The 22459-nt window shown below is 49.5% G+C and overlaps 2 protein-coding genes across 6 annotated transcripts in view; one reads left to right on the forward strand and one right to left on the reverse strand.

Moving 5' to 3' along the window:
- On the reverse strand, window positions 1-12940 carry SLC25A45 (solute carrier family 25 member 45). 3 transcript variants are annotated; one of them, XM_083478007.1, is made up of 7 exons: window positions 12874-12940; window positions 10214-10307; window positions 9093-9136; window positions 8230-8301; window positions 5466-5651; window positions 2899-3166; window positions 1-1428 (listed from the first exon to the last, which is right to left on the reverse strand). In XM_083478007.1, the coding sequence occupies exons 2-7, from the start codon at window positions 10248-10250 to the stop codon at window positions 1160-1162; spliced, it is 876 nt and encodes a 291-aa protein (XP_083334133.1). In that variant the 5' UTR covers window positions 10251-10307; window positions 12874-12940; the 3' UTR covers window positions 1-1159. The 3 variants fall into 3 exon arrangements, with proteins under 3 accessions (XP_083334133.1, XP_083334134.1, XP_083334135.1); XM_083478008.1 differs by lacking the exon at window positions 9093-9136 and having other exon boundaries at window positions 12874-12934; XM_083478009.1 differs by lacking the exons at window positions 9093-9136; window positions 12874-12940 and adding an exon at window positions 11587-11721.
- The window catches only part of FRMD8 (FERM domain containing 8), a 24096-nt gene continuing 7187 nt past the window's right edge, over window positions 5551-22459 (forward strand). Inside the window, exons 1-9 of one of the 3 annotated variants that reach the window (XM_083477954.1) lie at window positions 5551-5672; window positions 7315-7396; window positions 13980-14061; window positions 15790-15957; window positions 17897-17998; window positions 18547-18605; window positions 19374-19540; window positions 21362-21586; window positions 22030-22153. In XM_083477954.1, coding sequence (XP_083334080.1) covers window positions 5602-5672; window positions 7315-7396; window positions 13980-14061; window positions 15790-15957; window positions 17897-17998; window positions 18547-18605; window positions 19374-19540; window positions 21362-21586; window positions 22030-22153 — 1080 coding nt within the window. In that variant the 5' untranslated portion in view covers window positions 5551-5601. Of the gene's footprint in view, window positions 5673-7314; window positions 7397-12954; window positions 13167-13979; window positions 14062-15789; window positions 15958-17896; window positions 17999-18546; window positions 18606-19373; window positions 19541-21361; window positions 21587-22029; window positions 22154-22459 lie in introns of those variants that run through there. The other 2 variants (XM_083477955.1, XM_083477956.1) reach the window with 2 other exon arrangements.

The raw sequence follows: 22459 nt of genomic DNA on the forward strand, positions 1-22459 counted from the left end.
ATTTTATTTGTTTATTTCATTGCATTTATATCCTGCCAGTTTCTCCAAGGAGCTCAAGGTGGCATACATGGTTCTCCTCTTCCTCAACACCCACCACCCTGTGAGGTAGGTTAGGCAGAGGGGCAGTGACTGGCCCCAGGTCACCACCCAGTGAGCTTTGTGGCCAAGTGGGGATTTGAACCCTTGTCTCCCAAGTCCCAAGTCTGAACCTCTATACCATACTGGATAAGGCTGCTGGCTACATGACTGCTGCCATCTTAAAAAAAATTCCAGGTAGGTAGAGTGCCCATTAATAACCTAGTGCTACAGATTTGAGGGGGCAATGGGTTGGCAAGGTTGAGACTAAGCCCCCACCCTCGTGTGTTTTTCTCCCTGAAATGTACATAGAGTTGAAGGAGGAAGTGGGGAAGAGTGGCTCTCCTTCCCACTTCCCCTTTCAGCTCTATGTGCTTTTCAAGGTTCAAGAGTGGTGCTACAGGCTCCTACGTTGAGGGAGTTGAGGATGCTAAGCCAGGAGGAGACTGGGAGATGGTATGAGAACCATATCCAACTATCTAAAGGGCTGTCCCATGGAAGATGGGGCAAGACTGTTTTATGCCGCTCCAGAGGGTAGGGTCCGAACCAATGGATTCAAAACGACAAGAAAGGAGATTCCATCTAAACATTGGGAAGAACTTTCTGACTGGAAGAGCCATCTGAAAATGGGAAAGACTCCCTCAGAAGATGGTGGACTCTCCTTCGCTGGAGGTTTTTTAAACAGAGGTTGGATGGCCTTCTTTAGCTGTGATTCGTGCATTGCAGGGAGGGTGGACTAGATGCCCCTCGGGGGTCCCTTCCAACTCTACCATTCTATGACTCCGAGTGCACCTATTTCCTCTCTCTCTGTTTTTCCAGAGGAGGGGGGGATAGCAGTGAGCAGAGGGAGCGGTGCCCACAGCACTTGATAAAATGTGTCAGATGTGCCCAGGAGTCTAAACTACTGTATGGTTTGCCCAGAGGTGGTCAATGTCTTTGAGCTTTCTTTGGGACCAGGGCCCACCCAGCCTGCTAGGCGCCACCTCTGCCCCGAGTCTCTCGGCTGCAAGATGCTGGTGCGAAAGCCCTGAATAAGATGAGGAAGGGCGGCAACGCCAGCCCCTCCTGAGGATGCAACGGGGGTTCAGCAGAGAAGCTTCAAGAGAGTCTCGTAGCTCAGGAAGGTGATGGCGTTGACTGGGAAAGCGCGGAGGCTGTTCAGGGCCAGCCCTTTTAGGAACACCCGCGGGCCCTCCTGCCGGGCACTGGTGAGGATGCAGTCCAGGATGCCTCGATACGCCACTCGCTTCACCCCATCCATTTGCAAACGAGCCTTCACCACATCCATCGGGGTCGCCAAAGCCCAGGAAACCGTCCCAGCGCAGCCACCGGCAAGCAGAACTGTGGCAGAGCCTGCAAGGGGTGGGGTGGGGTGGGGTGGGGGGAGGCAGGCAAAGAGCAAAGCATGGGTTGGGGGCCTCTCTTGTGGAGGAGGAAGCAGGAGGGAGGGATAATGCCCCCTAAAACAGGGAGGGCAGCAGATGTCAGGCCGGAAGGAACTATTTTGTTTTGTACGAAAATCCCGAGATTCACTGCGTGTAGCCAGGCGGTCAAGATGCGGACTTGAAATTAAGGGACTGGAGAGCCCAGCAGTTTGTGTGGAGCCCTGGAGCTGAACTGAGCTCACAGTCCTCACACACATAAGACAAACCTGCTAGCCCCTCTAGTCCACAGTGGGCCAAATACCCCTGAGAATCTAGGAATCTATAATAATAATCTAGGAATCTAGATCAACTGCCTGTGAACCTGGAGGTTCCATAAGAACATAAGAAAAGCCTGGATGCTGGGTCCATCTAGTCCAGTGTCCTGGTCTCAAAGCGGCCAGCCAGATGCCCCAATGGGGATGCCCCAAGCAGGACCTGGGCACAAGAGCCCTCTCCCTCCCTCCCTCCCTGAGGCTTCCAGCAACTGGTATTCAGAAGCATTTCTGCCTCCAACTGTGGCGGCAGAGTATAGCCTTCCCAGCTAGTAGCCATCGATAGCCTCCCCTTCCTCCATGATTTCTTTCTAATCCTCCTATGAAGCCACCAAAGTTGGTAGCCATCACTGCCTCCTGTGGCAGGGAGTTCCGTAGTTCAATTATGCGCTGTGTGAAGACGTTGTCCCTTTCATCCCATCCTGAACTGTCCAACATTCAGCTTTGCTGGATGTTCCCGGTTGTTATGAAAGAGGGAGGAAAAGTTTTCTCTCCCAGCTTTCTCCATGCCATACATATTTTTATAATTTTCTATCATTGTTAGGATATTGAGGTTCCATTCCACCTTAAAAGGAACAGACATGATTGTTGTATGTCACATGTCTGTTTACGTTCCAGCACAGTTTGCTGGGAACTTCCGTTTGTGTATAGCTTTTGCCTTAAGCTTCCTGCTCTTGGACATGAAAGAGAGAAGACATGTTTCTTTGTCCTGAACTATGCTGAATAAACTGCTTGTAAATATGCTTTACATATGCCTCTGTCCGCCACTTCTGTTGCGTGTTATTCACTCTGCTGGTTAAGGCGTGCTCAAGTTTCTGAAGGCTTCTGAAGCTGTGAGTCGCTGTTTGATGCTGTTCCAAAGGACCGGAGTTCACCCGGCTGCCGGCCGGTGGGCTAGAGCCAGCTGGGGGCCTGCGAATTGCCCCCGTTCCCTTGGACACATCCCAACAGTCTTGGCGCCTTTTACTTGCCTTTTCGCCAGTCTAAAACACACTCAGAAACACTCCTTGTTCCCCTCTGGCTCCAGCTTTCTCCGATATTCCAGAGGAACAGGTTCCCTGAGAGCCTTAGGGGATGTGCAGAGGTGGCCCACCCACCGGGCCCCCCCAGCGTTCTTTGTATCTCACCTGGCTCCTGTGCTTCTGCAGTCAATGCCCTGCAGAACACTGCATAAATCAGGAAGTACATGCCCATGGTGGGGGTGTCGCGAAGCACCAGCGCCGTAACCCCACGGAACAGGCCACGGGGGCCTTCCTCCCGCAGTAAGCTGGCAGCACAGTGCACTGGACCCCTGTACTGTGGCTGGGGACCCCCTGGCCGGTCTCTGCGTCTGTACGGGTGGGTCTGGTTCTGCAGCCGGACTTTGACGAGATCCACGGGGGCCAGGACCACAGCCTGCGTCAACACAGGGAAGGGAGGGGGAGAGAACAGTTTATTTACTGTCTATCACTACTTTTGTTATGTTTGCAATTATGTGTATTTTTTAAATTTGGGCATGGCTTGAGCTACGGAAAGGTGGCAAAGAAATAAAATTATGAATGAATGAACAGGGGGGAGAAAGGAAATGGGCTGCAGTGGAACAGGAGGGGGGGGGCACTTTCCACAAAATTTAGTCCAAGACTGGTCCAAGGCACACACTTCCACCCCCATCCATACATCCCACGGGAAACTATGAAAGGCTCATTATCATGGTGCAGCAATACAACTGCTAGTACATTTGCAAAGCTAAGCAGGGTCCGGTATGACTTCAAATTGGATGGGGGACAACTCGTTGAGATTCCTGCATTGCAGGGGTTTGGACTAAATGGCCCTTGGAGTCCCTTCCAACTCTACCATTCTAAGATCCTATTGTTATATGAATGTGTTGTTAAAATTCTTTGATTGCTATTAAAATTAAATATGTATAATGAGAAAAGGAAGCAAAATTAACCAACTGACAAAAATGGCATGTGGGTGTGTAAAAAAAAAAAAAATCTTAATACACATAGTTGTGTGACACCGCAAGGTGCAAAATATTATTGAGGATCTACAAAGACAAGTTTCTCCAGAAGTTTGTCCTTTCTCTTTTGGATTTGGAAGTGCTTAAAGAGAATTGTATAAAAACAGCACTGCAGTGGCCTCTTTAACACCTCTGAAATTAGATAAGATCTATGAAGTCAGAAATAGTAACTGCTGATCTTGTGCCAAAAATGGAAGAGAGTTGGTGGCAGATGTGATACAGAGCTCAAGCATTTTGGGAAACAGTTCTCCAAACCCCAAGAACCCTTGTCTTTTTAATTCTGTTCCAGATTTAGTCTCCGATATGGTTTTGTAGCCCCAGATTGCCAGATGGATCCAGTTTATGCTTGTCACTGGACCTGTAAGCAGATACCTCAGCGAACAAGAATGTCTGGGGAAATTATGGGGTGCTATTTTATCTCTTATATTTATGACCTTCTCTAAAACTTTAAATGCACCTGAGCATGTCAGTTAGACATGGAGCCCAGTAGTCGTTTTGAGAAAGAACTCTTTGTCTTGGGTTATGACCAATTTGAAGAGTAAATTCCCACAAGGAGGTTAATATTCTGCCTATCGCACGACGTATTTTATCTTACAGAAAGGTGGCTTTTATGTGGACCATATGCTTCAGCTTTCATATGGCTTGATACATGCATCAAATAAAATGTGTAAAATTAGAATGAAAAAAAAGAAAAAAAGATTAATTCCTAGAGAGGAGGGGCAGCCTCCAGAGAAGGAAATGGCTTGAGCAATTGATACAGCTCATAACCAACTGAACAGCATCGTAATGGGGGAATTGTGCGGCTGTTTCAAGAGCTGAACAGGGAAAAACATGGAAGGAGGATGTTTTAGAATCACAGGCCTGTAGAGCTGGAACCCTAAGGGGGCATTTAGTCCAGCCCCCTGAAATGCAGGAATCCCAGCTAAAGAATAGCTGACAGAAGACCATCCAACCTCTGTTTAAAAACCTCCAATAAAGGAGAGTCCTAATGTTAGTAGCACTCAAGAGTAGATCCACTTAAATGAATGGGCATCACTAACACAGGTCCAGTGATTTCCATGGGTCTACTAGTAGTAGAATTTAGCTGATATGCCCTACTTTCCTTTCCTTCTAATGCAAAGGTTTTCCAGTCCAAATCAGTTTCAAGGGCAAAGTTTCCAGGCACAGACGTCTCCTGGTGGCAGTAGATCTGCCCCCCGACCCCATTATGGTGAGATATGTTGCACTTGTATTCAAAATTATAGCAATTATTTCCCAATTTGCATCTATACCACCTTCCGATGGAGTCCATTCCACTCTCGAACGGCTCTTGCTATCTGAAAGCTCTCCCTGATATTTCGTCAGGTTCTCCTTTCTTGCAATTTGAACCCACCTTCTGTGTGATATTTCAAGATGGAAATAATATCTCTTCTCAATCTCCTCTTCTCCAGGCTAAAGATCTTCAACTCCCTCCACCGTTCCTCATAAGGCTTGGTTTGCAGACCCTGGGTGATTTTTGCTGCACACCTTCCAGCTTGCCAATATGCTTCTTAAAACTGTGGTGCCCAGAACTGGACACAGGGCTCCAGGTGGGGTCTGACCAAGGCAGAACAGAGCGGTGCTATGACTTCCCTTGATTGGGACTTGGGCATGAAGTCATGCAGATCCCAAAACACGCTCATACGCTCAAGTCAGGTGGGGCTACCTGCTCCTTACCTGCACCAGTCCTGAGAAGCATCCAGCCGCGTAGACATGGGTGTAGCTGGGGGGGTTGGCACTGCGATCGCGGTGGTGGGTGCCACACAGGTAGAGCAGGAAGTTGCTGTAGGCCCCAAACGCAACAGAGTTCACCATGGCCACGCTGAGCAGCGGGAAGCTCATGCCTTTGAAGAAGCCAAGGATCTGCAAGGGAGAAGCGGGCAGGTGAGCCCTGCGCAGGGCGGGGGGTCCTAGATGATGCTTAGGGTCCCTTCCAACCCCACAGCCCTATGCTTCTATGAGCTGGGGGTGGCTCCAGAGGCTGGCTGCGGGGGACCATGTATGCCACCTTGAAGAGAAAAAGGTGGGCTACAGATAAATAAACTGGGGATTTAGCCAGAGTGAAAAAAAAGGTAAAGGTCCAGTCGTGACCGACTCTGGAGTTGCGGCACTCATCTCGCTTTATTGGCTGAGGGAGCTGGCGTACAGCTTCCAGGTCATGTGGCCAGCATGACTAAGCCGCTTCTGGCCGTGGGGATTTGAACCGCCGACCTTCTGATCGGCAAGCCCTAGGCTCTGTAGTTTAACCCACAGCGCCACCCGCGTCCCCAGAGAGACAGAGAGCAGGGGGTAAAAAGCCCTGCACAGTGGTTCCTTCTGACTCCCCACTCCCTAATCAAACCACTCCCCTTTTGGGTGAATTTATCAGCAAGTGCTGAGTAGCTTATGGCAACTGGGATCCAACTAGCCCTGGTTGGAGGGGCTCTCACTGGAGGAGGAGGAGGTCAGCAGTCAGTCCCAGCTTCAGCCTTTGGTCAAAGTGAGTCAGGTTACACTGTCAGGTTCTCCTCCAAATCTCCAACACCCGGACCCTCCAGGTGTCCCTATTTTCCAGTGACAGTCCCGGATTTACAGAAGCCCTCGCAGCTTCTGATTTCAGACCGGAATGTCCTGCTTCTCCTTAGGAGTTGGACGCCCCATTTTTCATAAGAGAAACATTGGATGGTATGATAAAAAAATTCCTTCCAGTAGCACCTTAAAGACCAACTAAGTTAGTTCTTGGTATGAGCTTTCGTGTGCATGCACACTTCTTCAGATACACTGAAACAGAAGTTGCCAGATCCTTCTATATAGTGAGAAGGTGGGGGAGGGGGTATTACTCAGAAGGGTGGTGGGAATGGGTGATTGGCAGATATGAATTGATTGGATATGATTGGCAGATATCAGAAGGGTGGTGGGAATGATATGATTGGCAGATATCAGAAGGGTGGTGGGAATGGGTGATTGGATGGTATGGTAGGACATCCCTATTTTCATCAGGGACATTTTGTAGGGTATGAACACCCTAAAGGGGGCCTGCAACCAGTGGCGGAGGAAGCCGCTTGGGCACCTGGGGCAGCACACCCAGGAGCGGGACGAACCCACCGGGCCTCTGGAGTTTGCCTTCCTCCTCCCACTCAGCCGCCCTACAGCTGGGGGTGAGGCAGCAGGCAGACCGTTTGGGCAATGCGGAGCCTGCACGCACCCAAACCACCGCGCGTCTCCTGGGAGAGATGCGTGGCTTGGACGCACTGCAGGCTCCGTGGTGAGTGCTGCCCAGCATTTTGTCACCACCCTCAGTGGTGACACCTGGGGCAGCCCGCACCCACCACACCCCTTCCTCAGCCGCTGCCTGCAACTCATGGGAAGCAGCAATGTTTTGGGTACCTAGAGGTTGCACCTAATGTTAGTCACACACAAGACTAGACCTACATAAATGAATGGGCATCACTAACACAGGTGCAGTGATTTCCATGGGTCTGCTAGTTTTGGAATTTAGCTGAGTACAATCACATATGCCCTACTTTCCTTTTCTTCTAATGCAAAGGTCGTCCAGTCCAAATCAGTTTCAAGGGCAAAGTTTCCAGGCACGGAGGTCTCCTGGTGGCAGCAGATTCCCCTCCATTATGGTGAGATATGCTGCACTTGTATTCAAAATTATAGCAATTATTTCTCAATTTGCATCTATACATATCAATTAGCAGCTGCAAATTTTGTAAAAGCCTTTGTCCTCTCTTGTCTTTCTCTTCCGGTGATGCCTTGCCTCCCACCCTCTCTTCTGGCAAAGTCACCCCTCCCAAGCGATCTGTGGGGCAGGCCCCTGTGATGATGTCAACTCTCCCAAGAAATTAGATAGGCAAGGATCAGGAATGGGGCTGTAGAGTCAAGAGGCAGCACTAGAACTGCAAAGAACTAGACGAGCTTAGGGATTTATTTCTGGGGTGGGGGGGTGGAGATTATTCCCAAATTGGGCATTTGGGGAAAATATTGAATATTAATATTAAAAAGCAAAATAGTTATATGTACTTGTCTATAAAAATAGTCATCTGCCTCTGTGTCATAAAAATATATCAAAGCAGTTTACAGCAATACAAACATAAAGCCATGCAAGAAAAAAGCATTAAAAAGTTAAAAAGATACATCAAATAATCATTGTAGAATAATGTGTTCTTAATTGCCTGGATAGGACTGGAGGAATAGAAATGTTTTCAGCACACATTTAAAAGTTGGCACGGAAGGCGCCTGCTAAATCTCTAGTGGCAGAGAGTTCCACAGAACTGGGCAGATCATATTTCCTTCTTCGTAATAAGTGATTTTTTGGGGTTAAATTTGCATTCTAAAATTGTGCTGTTACAAAAGACCTTGGTCTAAATCTAGCGGTTTAAGATTAGGCTGGGTTTTAAAAGGAGGTGAAAGCTCAGAGGTGAAGTCTGCACTGCACACACAACAGAAAGAGGCTCACCGTTTCCTCACGGTACGTCCTGACCACACAGTCCAAAACGTTCTGGTATCTGGCCTGTGTCTGCAACCGCACCTGGAACGGAAGAAAAGCCCCCAACTCAGGGCCAAATTAGCAGCCCCAAAGTCTCTGGGAATGTCCACTACCTGAAACCCTAGGCAGCCACTGCTGCCAGTCACTGCTGCAGGCAATAATAATAATAATAAATTTTATTTATACCTCGCCCTCCCCGGCCAGAGCCGGGCTCAGGGTGGCTAACATCAGTAAAATTACAGTAAAAAATAATGGGTGGGGGGAACCAATTTAAAATACAGGTTAAAATGCAATTTTAAAAAGCAGCCTCATTTTAAAAGTAGCCCATAAAGTAGCCAATACTGAACTAGATTAACCAATGGTCTGGCTCAGTATAAGGCAGCCCTGGAAGGCTCTTTTCCACCCACTGGTAACTGGAGAGGCTGAGTCTGGGACCTTGTCCATGTGACACGTGGACTCGACAACTAAGCCAGGGTCTCACAACCCCAGTGAACACGCCAGTTTCTGCTTCCTCACAAAACTCCACTGGCCACCAATCCCTCTGGGGAGAAAAGAACTTTGTTGGGGATGAGGTTCGCTGCCGCAACCCAGCATGCTGCTCTGTGTGGATTCAGTGCCCGTTGCATGCTATGCAACAGTTGCAGCTAGCACAGAGCCTCAAAAGCAGCCGACCTCTTTGGGCATGCACCTCCCCAACACTTCTGGCTACCATCTCTTTCTCCCCCCCCCCCCATCTGAGACCCATCTCCTTCAGACCTCCCTCAGGGCTGGAAGTCCTCCCCACCCCACCCCTGCCTTAAGCATTCCCAGCCCCCTCCCCCCAAAGAAATCACCTTCACCGTGTCGACTGGGTGCCCCAGAACCAGCCCTGCTGCCCCTGTAGCAAAATAAAAATTAAAAAGGAGGAATTAGTGGGGTCGCTGTTAGGGTGAAGAGGCTCTAGGCTGGCTTGGGGAGAGAGAGGGGCAGGGTTGACGTGTTGCTTCTGAAAAAAGCATCTCTGAGCAGCCGCGGAAAGCTAAGTTGGTCTCGGTTTCATTTCCCTTGTCTGTAAACCAGAAATGAAAAACGGCCCGCTCCAAAGGGTTGTTGTGAGGAAACAAGGGCCGAGTCGTGAGAAGCTGGGAGCAGCAAAAGACAACTTCTCTTGTCCTCCCCCAACCCAATCCTATTTTCTTTCACTTAAAGGTAAAGGGACCCCTGACCATTAGGTCCAGTCGTGGCCGACTCTGGGGTTGCTGCGGTCATCTCGCTTTATTGGCCGAGGGAACCGGTGTACAGGTGCCGGGTCATGTGGCCAGCATGACTAAGCTGCTTCTGGCGAACCAGAGCAGCGCACGGAAACACCGTTTACCTTCCTGCCGGAGCGGTACCTATTTATCTACTTGCACTTTTACGTGCTTTCGAACTGCTAGGTTGGCAGGATTTCTTTCACTTAAGTCATTGCATTTTTACCCCACTCTTTTTCTAAGTGAGTTTAGGGCAACATGTGTATATGAGGGGCGGGGTTCCCCTCCTTTTTATCCTCCTAGCAACCCCGTGAGGCGGCTCAGGCTGAGAGGGGGGCTGGATCAAGGCCAGCCGGGGAGCGTTGTGGGGTTGGATCGATGCTGCCTCTCCTGGGTCCTTCGTCTGATATTCGAGCCACTTCTGCAACAGCTCCGTCGGTTAAAGCGTGGCGCTGATAACGCCAAGGTCACGGGTTTGATCCCCATATGGGCCACCCGCATATTCTGGCATTGCAGCGGGCTAGACTAGATGACCCATAGGACCCCTTCCAACCCTATTAACTCTTTGATTCTATTCTTCTACACACACACACCCTGCCCTGATGGATCATAGAGTCTTCCATGCTGGAATAGGGATGTGTCCCTACAACAAAGCCCCCCACCTGTGTGTGTGTGTGTGTGTGTGTGTGTGTGTGTGTAAAGGGAAGAAGGAGTTCAGATCTTACCAGAAATCCATCCTGCAGCAAATTCTGCACTGGACATCGGAAAAGCTTCTGGAAGTCTGGGTGCATCGCAGAGGGATGGGGTGGGGGCCAAAATCTGGTCAAAGGGAATGCACTGGTTGAGTTGCCTTAATCTTTAACCAAATGCACACCACAGGGACACACGTTCTCCCACCCACCCACTTGAGATGGACCATTAACCATGCAATCTGGGCTGAACTGACCAGGGTGCTGTGCTGGGAGCCAGAGGCATGGCTCCTGCAACAGCCCCACAGCAGCAACAGAAGTGGGGAGGACAACCTCTTCACACTCTTTCGGTCACCCCACCCCAAGAAGGATATCGTAGAGCTGGGGGGGGGGGGAGATCAGAAAATGGCAGCCCAAACCATCAAGGGGATGGAGCCATTCCCCTACGAGATAAGGCTGCAGCATTTGGGACTCTCGTTTGGGGAAAAGGCAAGCAGGAGATGGCTTTGTAAGTTTGTAAAATGATTCACAGCATGTAGAAAAGGGGGCAGAGAAAAGGTTTTCTCCTTTTCTCATAACACTGGAGGTTGTGGGCATCCAATGAATGTTGGGAGGTTCAGGCAGGGACAGATAAAATAGAACCTTCCTTCACACAGAGCGTAGTTAATCTGTGGAACTCACTCCCACAAGATGGCCACTTCAAAAGAGGATGGGACAAATTCATGGAGGAGGAGAGGGCTCCTAGCCACCATGGCTATGCTCTGCCTCTGCAGTTGAAGGCAGAAATACAGTGGTACCTCGGGTTACAGACGCTTCAGGTTACAGACTCCGCTAACCCAGAAATAGTACCTCAGGTTAAGAACTTTGCTTCAGGATGAGAACAGAAATCGTGCTTCAGCGGTGCGGCAGCAGCAGGAGGCCCCATTAGCTAAAGTGGTGCTTCAGGTTAAGAACAGTTTCAGGTTAAGAACGGACGTCTGGAACAAATTAAGTGGTACTTAACCTGAGGTACCACTGTACTTCCAGATACCAGTTGCTGGAAACTCCTGTCTTGTAGCCTAACTACTTTCCAGAGTTGTTGCATTGTTATTTTTTAAATCATTTTTGGGGAGGGGAATCTCTATGGAGGAAGGATAGGATAAAAACTGAAGAGTAAGAATCCTGATAAATAAACCAGTTGCCTTATTAACTCTTGCATGTTACTCAGTAGGTTTCTCATTAGCTCTTAGCTCGAGGACACAAGAAGAGCCTGCTGGACCAGGGCCAATGACCCAGCAATCCTGTTCTCACAGTGGCCAAATAAATGCTTGTGGGGAAACCTGCAAGCAGTACAAGAGCCGCCGCCCCCTCCTGCATTCTCCAGGAATCGTTATTCTTTTCCGTCTACACCTTCTGTCCTTTTGACTCACCTGGGCGCTGGGAGCCTGTCCCCGCCCCGCCCCGCCCCCGCAGTTGCTGCTTTCAGCTCCAAAGGCCGGACCCCCCTTGCAGAGGCTGGAAACCCGCCCCCCACTCCAGCAAAGAAAGAATCCCTTGTCTCCTTGTGGCTTCAATTCCTTCCCAGGATTAAATATTCACTGCTGTTAACCTTTAGACCAGAATCGGATCTGACTCGCTAAGTTTGCCACTCTTTTCGCTGGATGCTTCCAATCTTCCAAGCACCATCATAACTAGGAACACACCTTTGCCCCGAGATCGACGAAAGATCTGATCTGGCGCGCTTGACTTACATTCAGTAAATTGAGCTTTTGAGAAAAGGCTACGCTGTGTTAATTTTACAGGCAGTAAAAACGTCTGAAAGTTTTGCCGGTAGCCAAGAGAAGTTGAATTGAAATACCGGTACTTTTTTTTTTTTTAGGAAAAATAAAAATTAATTGTGCACTCAGTGTGTTTTGAAGGTCAGTTCAATCCAATCATCAGGATAGGAACGGAAAATAAAACTGCAGACATAAAGATGTGATTATACAAATCTCTGGTGTGACCCAAATTTTGAGTCATCTCACCTCATAAAGGATATTGTAGAATTGCAAAAGGTCCAGGAAAGGGAAACCAAAGTGATCAAGGGGATGGAATAACTCCCTGTGAAGAAAGGTTGCAGCGTTTGGGCATTTTTAGTTCAGAGACAAGGCGAGTAAAGAGACAGAAGTTTATTATATCATGCATGGGCTGCGGAAAGTGGGTACTGTACAGAGAAGTTTTGCCTCCTCTCTCATAACACTGGAATTCATGGGAATCCAACGAAGCTGAATGTTGGAAGGATCAGGATAGATAAAAGAAATGACTTATTTATGCAGCACATAGTTGAACTCGCTCCCGCATGAGACAGTGATGGCCACCAACTTAGATGGCTTTAAAAGAGGACTGGACAAATTCACGGAGAGGCTATGCTCTGCTGGAAATCACAGGAGGGGATAGGGTTCGAATCCTGCTTGCCCACGTGCTCCATTCTAAGGGAGAGCCTTATGGAATATCTGAAACAGGGATACACACACGCGCAAAATCCTAAGTGTTCCTCGCTTCACACGTTCAATCGCAAACGGGCGGGGTGTGTGGAAGCCAAGGAACGAAAAAATCATTTGAGCTCGACGGGCAGAGACTCTTAAAGAGAGGGCAAATGCTGCTGCAGTCGGAGCCCCGTCCTGGAAAGCTCTTCTCTACGCAGCGCTCAAGCTGCTGCCCGTTCCCCAGTTACCTACCGTAATCCCCCGATTACAAGCGCGTCACAAATCACCCAAGCCAGCCTCCCGCCGTGACGTCCCCACAATTGGGGGTGGGGAAACCCCGCTGCGCGCGCTTGCGCGTGCGCAGTTTCCCTCTCCTCCTCCCCGCCTGGTGAAATTCCAGGGCTGGCAGGAGCAGCCAATAGGCGAGCTCGGAAGGCGTGACGCCAGACGCAACGTGGGTGGGTCCCCTGTTAGAACTGCAGAACTTTCCTCCTTGCAACGAAAGCAGGAAGGAAAACGAGGACACAGGTGAGACTGGCGGCCAGGTAGGCAGCGCGCTCCCCCCGCCCCGGCTGCCGTCCCCTAGGGACTTTCTCTCCCCCCTCTGCTCTGAGTGCGCCCCCTCCCCATCTCACTTGACCCCCACCCACCTGGGCAAGGCTCCAGCACCCCCTCCCCGGCTCACCTGGGTAGCGCAGCGCCTAGCCACGCCCCTCCGCCCTCTGGGTCCAGCGGAGTAGGGCGGGGAATTTCCTAGGACCCTGCCCCGAGAGGAGTGCAATCTCACTTGCTGGAGACGGGAGAAAGTTGGTCGGGATGGGGAAACAAAGGGAAAGGGCGCGGAGGTGGGTGCAAAGCCCTTCCATTTGCGGCTGGGGACGGGGAGGAGGGAAAGTGTTTAGCAGTAGCACTAGAAAAAACGGGGGGGGGGGGACGTGCAGCCTTCTGACCTCCCCCTTGCACAGGTAGCAGGACCATCCTGAGAGGCCGCAGGACATCAAAACCTGCGCTGCATCCATAGTCGGAGAAGGGGGTGTCCTTTTAACTGCCCCAATTCCAGCCTGAAAAACGCTGGAGAGCCGCTGCTGCCTGTCAGTGCAAACAGCATTGAACTAGATGGACAAATATAAGGCACAGGTGAGTGGGTGGAGCTGGAAATGTCCCCCGTCTGAAACCCTGGAAGCCAGTCAGTGTAGCATAACAACTGTGAACTTGCTGGGTGGTTTACCAGACACAGTGTAAGACACCTTCAATCCACTACTAGTCAACTTCCTCTCTTCAAGTATATCCTGCAGCTGGGATTTGAACCCGCACCCAATTCCTCACATTTCAGATGTGCACCTGCTTTGTCTCTGCAGATGGAGGGGGACCGGCTCGGCGTACCCCAAAGCACAGAGGACCACTCCCAGCGGAGCAGCATCTCTTCTGCAGGACCCCGAAGTGAGTGAGAAGGGGGAGGGGCAGAAGAAAGGGCCTGGAAAGGGGGGGGGCATCGCAGGGGGGTTCTCGACCCTCATACACCAGATGCTGGAAGGGAACAGGCCTGAGCAGGGTTGGGGTTTGTGGTTCTGGGATAAGCCCTCAAGATCTTCAAGGTCCTGCCTTTGGCTTGACAGGCCACATTGTTCCGTGGGTGGTGGGAAGTAGGGCATGTCGAATTCTTCAGCTTTCAAATTCCAAAAATGAGGTGACCTAAAAAGTTGTAACATGACATATAATAATAAAAATTTATTATTTATACCCCGCCCATCTGGCTGGGTTTCCCCAGCCACTCTGGGTGGCTTCCAACAGATTAAAATACAATACCCTATTAAACATTAAATGCCTTCGGATGTCTTCTAAAGTCTGGTAGTTGTTTCTCTCTTTGACATCTGGTGGGAGAGCGTTCCACAGGGCAGGTGCCACTACCAAGAAGTCCCTCTGCGTGGTTCCCTGTAACTTGGCTTCTCGCAGTGAGGGAACCGCCAGAAGGCCCTTGGAGCTGGACCTCAGTGTCCGGGCTGAACGATGGGGGTGGAGACGCTCCTTCAGGTACAGTGGTGCCTCACAAGACGAAATTAATCCATTCCGCGAGTCTCTTCGTCTTGCGGTTTTTTCGTCTTGCGAAGCACGGCTATTAGCGGCTTAGTGGCTATTAGCGGCTTAGCGGCTATTAACGGCTTAGCGGCTATTAGCGGCTTAGAGGCTTTAAGAAAAAGGAAACAAACTCGCAAGAACTTGCAAGACGTTTCGTCTTGCGAAGCAAGCCCATAGGGAAATTCGTCTTGTGGAACGACTAAAAAAAGGAAAACTCTTTCGTCTTGCGCGTTTTTCATCTTGCGAGGTACCACTGTATACTGGACCAAGGCTGTTTAGGGCTTTAAAGGTCAGCACCAACACTTTGACTTGGGAATTCAAAAGATATTTTGGTTAAAGTAATATAATTTAGTTTTGCTTGGTAGTTACAATGTGTGTAAAATTGCATGGAAATTATTAAAAATGATTAGCAAGTACTTGCCAGTATTGTTTATTATTTAGCATTACCTGACATTTTAAAAGACAGCTATTTGAAACATTCAAATAATAATTAAAATTGGCAATAAGCTAAAAACATTACACGTCAAGCTTCTACATACTTGGGTAGGTTTGCCTAAAAAAAATAAAAATGGAGACAGTAATGCTTCTGTAAAGCAGTTGCTGAAAACCACAGGAGGGGAGGGGGGCTTTTGCGTTCAAGTCCTGCTTGCCGGTTTCCCATTAGGGCACCTGGTTTGCCGTTGTAAGAAGCGGATGCTGTACTACATGGGCTCCCTTTGGCCTGATCCAGCAGGCTCTCCTCATTTACTTAAAATGTTCTCAGCAGGTGCCGAAAAGAATACAATGATGTCATTCGTCAGGGAGTTCCAAAGTTCAGGTGCTGCCACACTAAAATATCTTTTAACAAATACAGAGCAGGTATTATGTGACAAATCAAAGCGACCAAGTGTGGTAAAGCAGTCTGGTTTAGATGCCTGACTGTGTCTGGTTTCTTCATCTGAAAATTGAAGGAGATTGTTGGTTTTGGGGGCTCCTGCGTCGTTTGCACACAAAACGGGGTGGGAGTTTAGCGGGAATCTGGATCTCCTGTGACCTCTTCTCAGTTGCAAGAAATGTGTTCATGTTCCAATCCTGCTCCTTCTCTTGTCCCAGACCTGGACGTCCTGGTGTACCTGATCGATGACACGGTGGTCCGGCTAACAGTGGACAACCTGCCGTCAATCACGGCCCACGAGCTCCATCGGATTATCTTGGAAAGCCTGAGGTTGCCTGAGGGGGCCCTGGAGCTATTTTCTCTGTGGCTGGTCTCCCCATTTCTTGGTAAGGCTCCGCGGCTCCTTTCTAAATGAGCCCTTAACTCTGTCGCTGCTTCTAGCACCCCTGGAGAATCTGTTGTTACGCCAGCTAGCGGTGAGGGTTGCCTGAGCATGTGCAAAGTGCCTTCCTCTCGCACCCACCTCATGTTCCTTAACCCCAGAAGAAGGTGCACCTGAGCATGTGCAGAGTGCCTTTCCCATGGGTGATCTGCTGATTCCTGGCACTTCACAAACTGATTGTGGGATGTAAGCCGCAAATCTGCTTTTGAGAGCTCATGCAGCAACCTGAGTGGATGACTACGGTGTGAGTCAAGCAAGTCCCAGGTTTGAAAGTTGCTTGTGGCCGGAGCCCCTGAGGTTGCTTTGAGCAATCTGCCGTTCTCTCCGCCTAAGCCCACATCTGGACTTAGGTAATAAACTTGCTGACCTAACTTCAGCGATGTGTCCAGTTACAGATAGGTAGCCGTGTTGGTCTGCCATAGTCAAAATAAAAAAATTCCTTCCAGTAGCACCTTAAAGACCAACTAAGTTAGTTCTTGGTATGAGCTTTCGTGTGCGTGCACACTTCTTCAGATACACCCTGTATCTGAAGAAGTGTGCATGCACGCGAAAGCTCATACCAAGAACTAACTTAGTTGGTCTTTAAGGTGCTACTGGAAGGAATTTTTTTATTCAGCGATGTGGCAACCCTTGATGCATATTTTTCTTTGGAACTTCCCTCCAAAAACCCGCACACTCTTTCCCTTGTTTCAAATGCATTGCTGTGTAAAATGTGTTGCTAGCGTAATGAGCACCATACAAATCAAATTCCAGCTCCTGCTTTGGGGTTCCCTATTGGGGCAGCTGGTTGTCCACTGTGAGAACAGGACGCTGGACTAGATGGGCCCCCTTCGGCCTGATCTAGCTGCAGAAGGGCTCTTCTCATGTTCGATTATTTTTCTAAAAAAAAAAGCCCTCCTGTTCCTAGTATCATAGAATTGCAGAGTTGGAAGGGACCCCAAAGGGTCATCCAGTCCAACCCCCAGTGTTAGAAATTAGCCAGGCACCAGGCTCATTCTTGCAACAGGTGCGGGTCCAATTGTGACCAAATGGAGCTCTCTAGATGCCAGGTTGGCGACTGGGAAAGCAAAATGTCACTTGGAGAAGGATCTAAAATATTTTCCTTGGTGCTTGCATTTGTTTTATTTTGGATTGTTTTATGTTTTAATGTGTTGCGACTGCTTTGAGATTCATTGTTTAAAATATAAAGCGGTATAGAAATGAAAAGAAAATCATCATCATCATCATCATAAGCTCCACCAAGGGGGAAATGGCATCTGACCATTCCATTGTGGTAACCATTTGGTGATTGGGTTATATAGCTGAGTTTCTGCAGTGTAGGAGTCACAGCTAACTGCATCAGTGCCTCAAAATAGTTTACAAAATAAAAACACACAATATACAAAATTTAGAACTCAGCTCAAGCAACAGAGATGAAACATATGAGCAGCATATACAGTGCAAAAGGCTTGCTGGAATGTTCAGTTGTTTTAGCCAGGTGTCTTAAACTTAGCAGGGATGGTGCCTGCTTGATTTCTAGTGGCAGGGAGTTCCATAGAATTGGGCCCAACACACTGAGACAAAATAGGAAGCGCATGAAACACTTTATCCAAATGTGGGTAATGGAATGGGCTGATGACACTGTCTTTCCTCTTGTTATCAAGTGAGCTTTGCCAGCTCTGGGAGCGATCCAGCGCTGCGCTTGCAAATGATCTTAGTGATCTGAGATGGAAGGGTCCAAGTGCTCTCTGAGGCACCCTGAACAAAAGTTGTTCAGGGCTTTGGAAATTAATGCTTTAGTCTTTAGCCTTCCCTTTGGCTAGAGGGGTCAGTCTCTGGGGAGCCTGCTGAATGCCCTCACTCTCTGCCATCTTTTTTTTTCTCTCTCTCTCTCATCCTGGCAGAACTGCAGCTGAAGCCCAAACACCAACCCTACAAGGTCTGCCGCCAGTGGCAAGACCTCCTCTTCCGCTTCACCAGCTGCTCCAAGGATGAGATCTTCGAAGGTGTGGATGTGAGCAAAGTTCCCTCCTCCGGCCCCCCAAACTGCTGGCCTCCTCCTACCCTTCTGCTGCAACCGGGCAGAGAGTTTGGGGGCCTGCTGGTTGCAGCCTCCCTTTCGAGAGGGGGAGGGACGCCTAGTGGGCAAGCCGGCACCAATCCGCACAGTAGTTCTGGAGGCTGTTGGGGATGTGGGATGGGGTCCCTTCTGTGGCTGCCTGCCTGGCAATGCCGTGGGCAGGTATGGCTTCCCCTGGAAGCAGCCTGCACTGCAGGGTTCTCACAACTCACAGCTTTCTGGGCCTGCAGGAGAGGCTCTTTTGCTTTTGACGTGCCCCATATAGCCGCGTTCTTGAGCTGCAACTGGTCCCCTGCTTCTTTTAATTAGACAAATTCGTGGAGGGCAGGATTATGCTCTGCCTTCTACGGCTGGAGGCAGCAGTGCTTTTGAATCCCAGGTTTCTGGAAACCATGGGAGGGGGAGAGTTGCTGCTGCTGCTGCCATTGGCTTCATCCGGCAGGACAGTTCTTAGGTTCTCTTTCTCCACATCAGATGAGCCGTCACTGCAATTCCGAAGGAACATCTTTTTCCCAAAGAGGAAGGAGGCCCAGGTGAGTTCTCCCAATGGTATCCTCTAATTGCATAGTTTTCTTTACTCTCTAGGTAGTGCCATTGCACAGTACGACAGATTCACGAAGGAGAGGTCTGTTGACTCTGTTATGGCCTCTACAATTGGAAGCAGCAATGCTTCTGAATGTTAGCATCTAGGGGTTGAAAGGCCAGCTGGCTCGGCCCCAGCTGGAACGTCTCCCTCTCAGCCTTGCCACTGCGAAGATTCATCGACCTCTGCTCCGACATACATCAGCTTGCAGACTTGAGCACACTTTGGTCAGCAGTGTATACTACGCAACAGAAGAGGCTTGAGGCTGTAGATACATACTAAGCTATGCATTTATTAAACATAAATCAGGACAAAGAAACATGTTGTCTTTCCTTGCCGTCTTCTCGGAGAGAGAGAACAAAGAACAGCTACACAGAGCGGAAGTTCGGCTTACGTCTGCAGTCTGTGCTGGAATGTAAACAGACACGCGACACGCGACAATGCCATGTCTGCAGCAAAAAGGTGGAATGGAATCCTCAACACTGAATACCAGTTGCTAGAAACCCCAGGAGGGGAGAGTGTTGCTCCATGTTCTCGAGTCCTCCTTGAGGATTTCCCCTTTGAGGCATTTGCTTGGCCACTGTGAGAACAGGATGTTGGCCCAGATGGGCCTGATCCAGCAGCCTCTTCTTACATTCTCTGCCCCTTCCCCTGTTTGGCTTTTGAACCTGCTTGCTGTCTGTGTGCCCATCCTCATTTCTCATCTCCTTGTCCCAAGATCCAGGATGAAGATGTCCTGCGGCTCTTGTACGAAGAAGCCAAGTACAACATCCTGGAAGGGCGGTACCCTTGTGACCTGGCGGACTGCGAGGTGCTGGGAGCCTTGGTTTGCCGGGTGAACTTGGGGCGCTACGATCCGGAGCAGCACACAGCCAGTTTCTTGAAGTAAGTGGACACAGCTGTTGGGCTGAGATCTGTGGGGTGCTCAGCCCTTAATGGGGGGGGGGGATTGGGTGCCTGTGCAAGGTGGGGCTGGGGAAGGCAAATAAGAGGGTCTCCGAAGGCTCTTGAGGCATCAAAAATGGCCCAGATATAAAAGGAGGTGGTAATATTTGCAAATGCTAAAATGTTGTATGTGCGTGAATTGACAAGTGGAAAGCTGATGGTTAAGGATAATAAGTTTTAAAACAACAATAAAAAACTATTGTAATAGAAGATTAATTGTACGGAATGGAATGTTAACTAGAAAAAACACAGCAGCAACTAGAGGAAACTTTGGGCACATCAAGAATTGGAAAACAATTTTTTGGGGGGGGGAGTATTAAATTTGTTTTAATTTGTGGCTGGTAGAATTTGGAGAATCAATAAAAATGTTTTGGCAAGAAAAGGGAGGAGGTGGCAAACACCAGTGAGCTGGTGTGGAGGGAAGAGGAAAGGTGTGGGGAGACTTTCCAACCACAGCAATGGAATCCTAGAGTTAGATGGAACCAAATGCAAGTTGAAGGAAGATAGCTCACACCCTGTCCCCAAGTGGAGGGAGATAAAGCCGGGGGGCTGGGAGTAGGTGATAGGGGGCCAGTGAAGGATGCAATAGCATGCGAAAGACTGCATGCACACCATATGTTGAAAGCACATTTAATGCACATTCCCCCCTCCCTCCCAAAAGAGGAGAAGAATGGGAACTGTAGTTCGCCCTCCTCAGAGCTTCAGTTCTCAGCATGCTTGACAAACTACAATTCCCAGGATTCTTTGGGGGGAGTCATGTGGCTTAAATGTATGTTGTGTATGCAGTCACACTTTTCTGAGAAGAAGAGGTCGGTCGTCAATTTTAGTGAGCTAGCCCTAGTGGCCTTGACAACTTCCAGGTGAAACTATTCCACTATATAATCTTCATTGCGCAAGGTGCAATTGAGAACAAAATAATCATAATTAAAAATTTAATCCATTTTTAATTAAAATCTCTAATTATACTTGTCTAAAAAGATCTGTTGTCTGCTTAGAAGTCCCCTCTGCTGACTTGCTCTGATCCTTTCCAGTTTTTTCACTCTGTTCTGTAGGTCCCAAAAGGGTAAAAATCTAATTAAGAAGCCGGTGATTTCTTGATCAGAACAGGCTGTTAATTCAAAAGAAACGTGTCTCAAGAATTTTTGCCTCCGGCCCATCATTTAAGGGACATTTTCATTGCCTAATGAATTGCGTCCCCCGTTGACTGATTCAAACACAAATCCTTTGGGAGGCAGGAACCTCTTTTTGTCTGTCGCCTAACATGACCAAAAATCTTAGCATGTATGTCTGAAGAAAATGTGACTTTCTCCAGCACCTTTTGAAGTAGCTACTCGCTTGTAATTTCATAGCGAAGCTATGTGGACCATCCTTGTTGACCTGGCAGCTTAGAGCAGGGTTAGCTGGTGAAGTGCCCTCCGTTCCCCATGGACTACAACTTCCTTAGTGGGTCATGCAAACTGCTATTGTGAACAATGCTTTTTATAGGCAGCCCTGTATCAAAAAAGGGTTTTAATGCTTGATGTTTTGTTATGTTTTTATATGTGTTGGAATCAGCCTAGAGTGGCTTGGGCAAGCCAGCCAAAATTAATTATTATATGGGGTAGGGGGCACTAGGAATGAGTTTATAGAAACACTGGTTTAGAGTGGCCCCTCGTGAGGAAAACCCTGTAGGGCTGTAACCTGCACCCCACAGAGCTTTGTGGGGGGCAGAGGGAGCTGTAACCTTACCCTGTGCCGAATGAGCTTTTTCCTCCCCCTCAGAGAGAGGCTGGACTCTTTCCTGCCTTCCCACCTTTGCCGAAGAGGCCACAGACTCCTCTCGGCCCTGTGGAAGCGAGGCAGTGCCCACTCGCCTGCGGACGAACAGGGCCTTCTGCGAGCTTTCCGGGAGTTGCCCGAAGAGGAGGAGGCCTGCGAGGACCGGGCTGCCCTGCGCAAGCTTTACCACTCCTACCTGCAGAAGTGCCACGAACTGCCTCATTATGGGTGAGTCCGGTGGCTTGGTGGTTGTGGGGTTGGGAGTGGGGATGCAGAATGGGCAACCTGGATGCCAGCATGGCACATCACAGGGTGGTTTCTGTCAGGGTGCCCTGGCCTTGCTGGCTGCCATGTTCATGGGCTGTCTGCGCGCTCTCTGCCTCCTGAACAGCATCCTGTTCTTGCAGAAGCCAAATACCCCTAAGAACCAATGAATCCAGATAGACTGCCTTTGGACCTGGAGGTTCCACAAGGGCATAAGAAGAGCCTAGCTGCTGGATCATGTCAAGGGAGGCCTGTCGAGTCTAGCATCCCATTCCCACAGTGGCTAACCCAGATGTCGCAGTGGGAAGTTCTTGAGCAAGCAGGACCTTATCACATACGCCCTCCTGTCTGCACTTGAGATTTCCCACTTGCAATTCTCTCCTTGTGCTTCTTTCCCTCCCTTCCAGGTGTGCCTTTTTCTATGGGGAAATTGACAAGCCCACCCAGGGCCTGCTGCATCGGGGAGGGCGCAAGGCGGTAGTGGTTGCCATCAGCCTGGAGGGCGTCTCCATCATCGACAGCAAGGAGAAGGTAAACTCAAAAGATTCCTGCTTTGCAGCAGGTTAGGCAAGACGACCCTTGAGGGGGGTCTCTTCCAGCTCTACGATTCTGTGAACTTTACAGTTCTATGATTCTAGGGGTGAGCGAGCCCTCCTCCTCCCACTGGGGCCTGCGCTCTTTCTCTCAGGACCTGGGCTAAGCCCTCTGCAGCTCTCCAGGCTCCAGAGCCCCTTCTGGCCTCGTGGCCTGGGCTGTTTTGCAGAATTTGCAATATGGAGAAGGGGTGAGGGACTTGTCGGCAGAGGAAGAAGTGGTGTATTGGGGCCCTTCCCTTCC

Source organism: Podarcis liolepis (assembly GCF_965112155.1).
Source record: "Podarcis liolepis genome assembly, chromosome: 15".
NCBI classification, from domain to species: domain Eukaryota; kingdom Metazoa; phylum Chordata; class Lepidosauria; order Squamata; family Lacertidae; genus Podarcis; species Podarcis liolepis.

Coding starts and splice junctions, on each gene's coding strand:
- SLC25A45 (XM_083478007.1), bottom strand. CDS start 10,250: ATGTCCAGTGCAGAATTTGCTGCAGGATGGATTTCTG. Junction 9,137..10,213: donor TGCTGCAGGATGGATTTCTG/GTAAGATCTGAA, acceptor ATTTTGCTACAG/GGGCAGCAGGGCTGGTTCTG. Junction 3,167..5,465: donor GCTTCTCAGGACTGGTGCAG/GTAAGGAGCAGG, acceptor GTGTTGACGCAG/GCTGTGGTCCTGGCCCCCGT.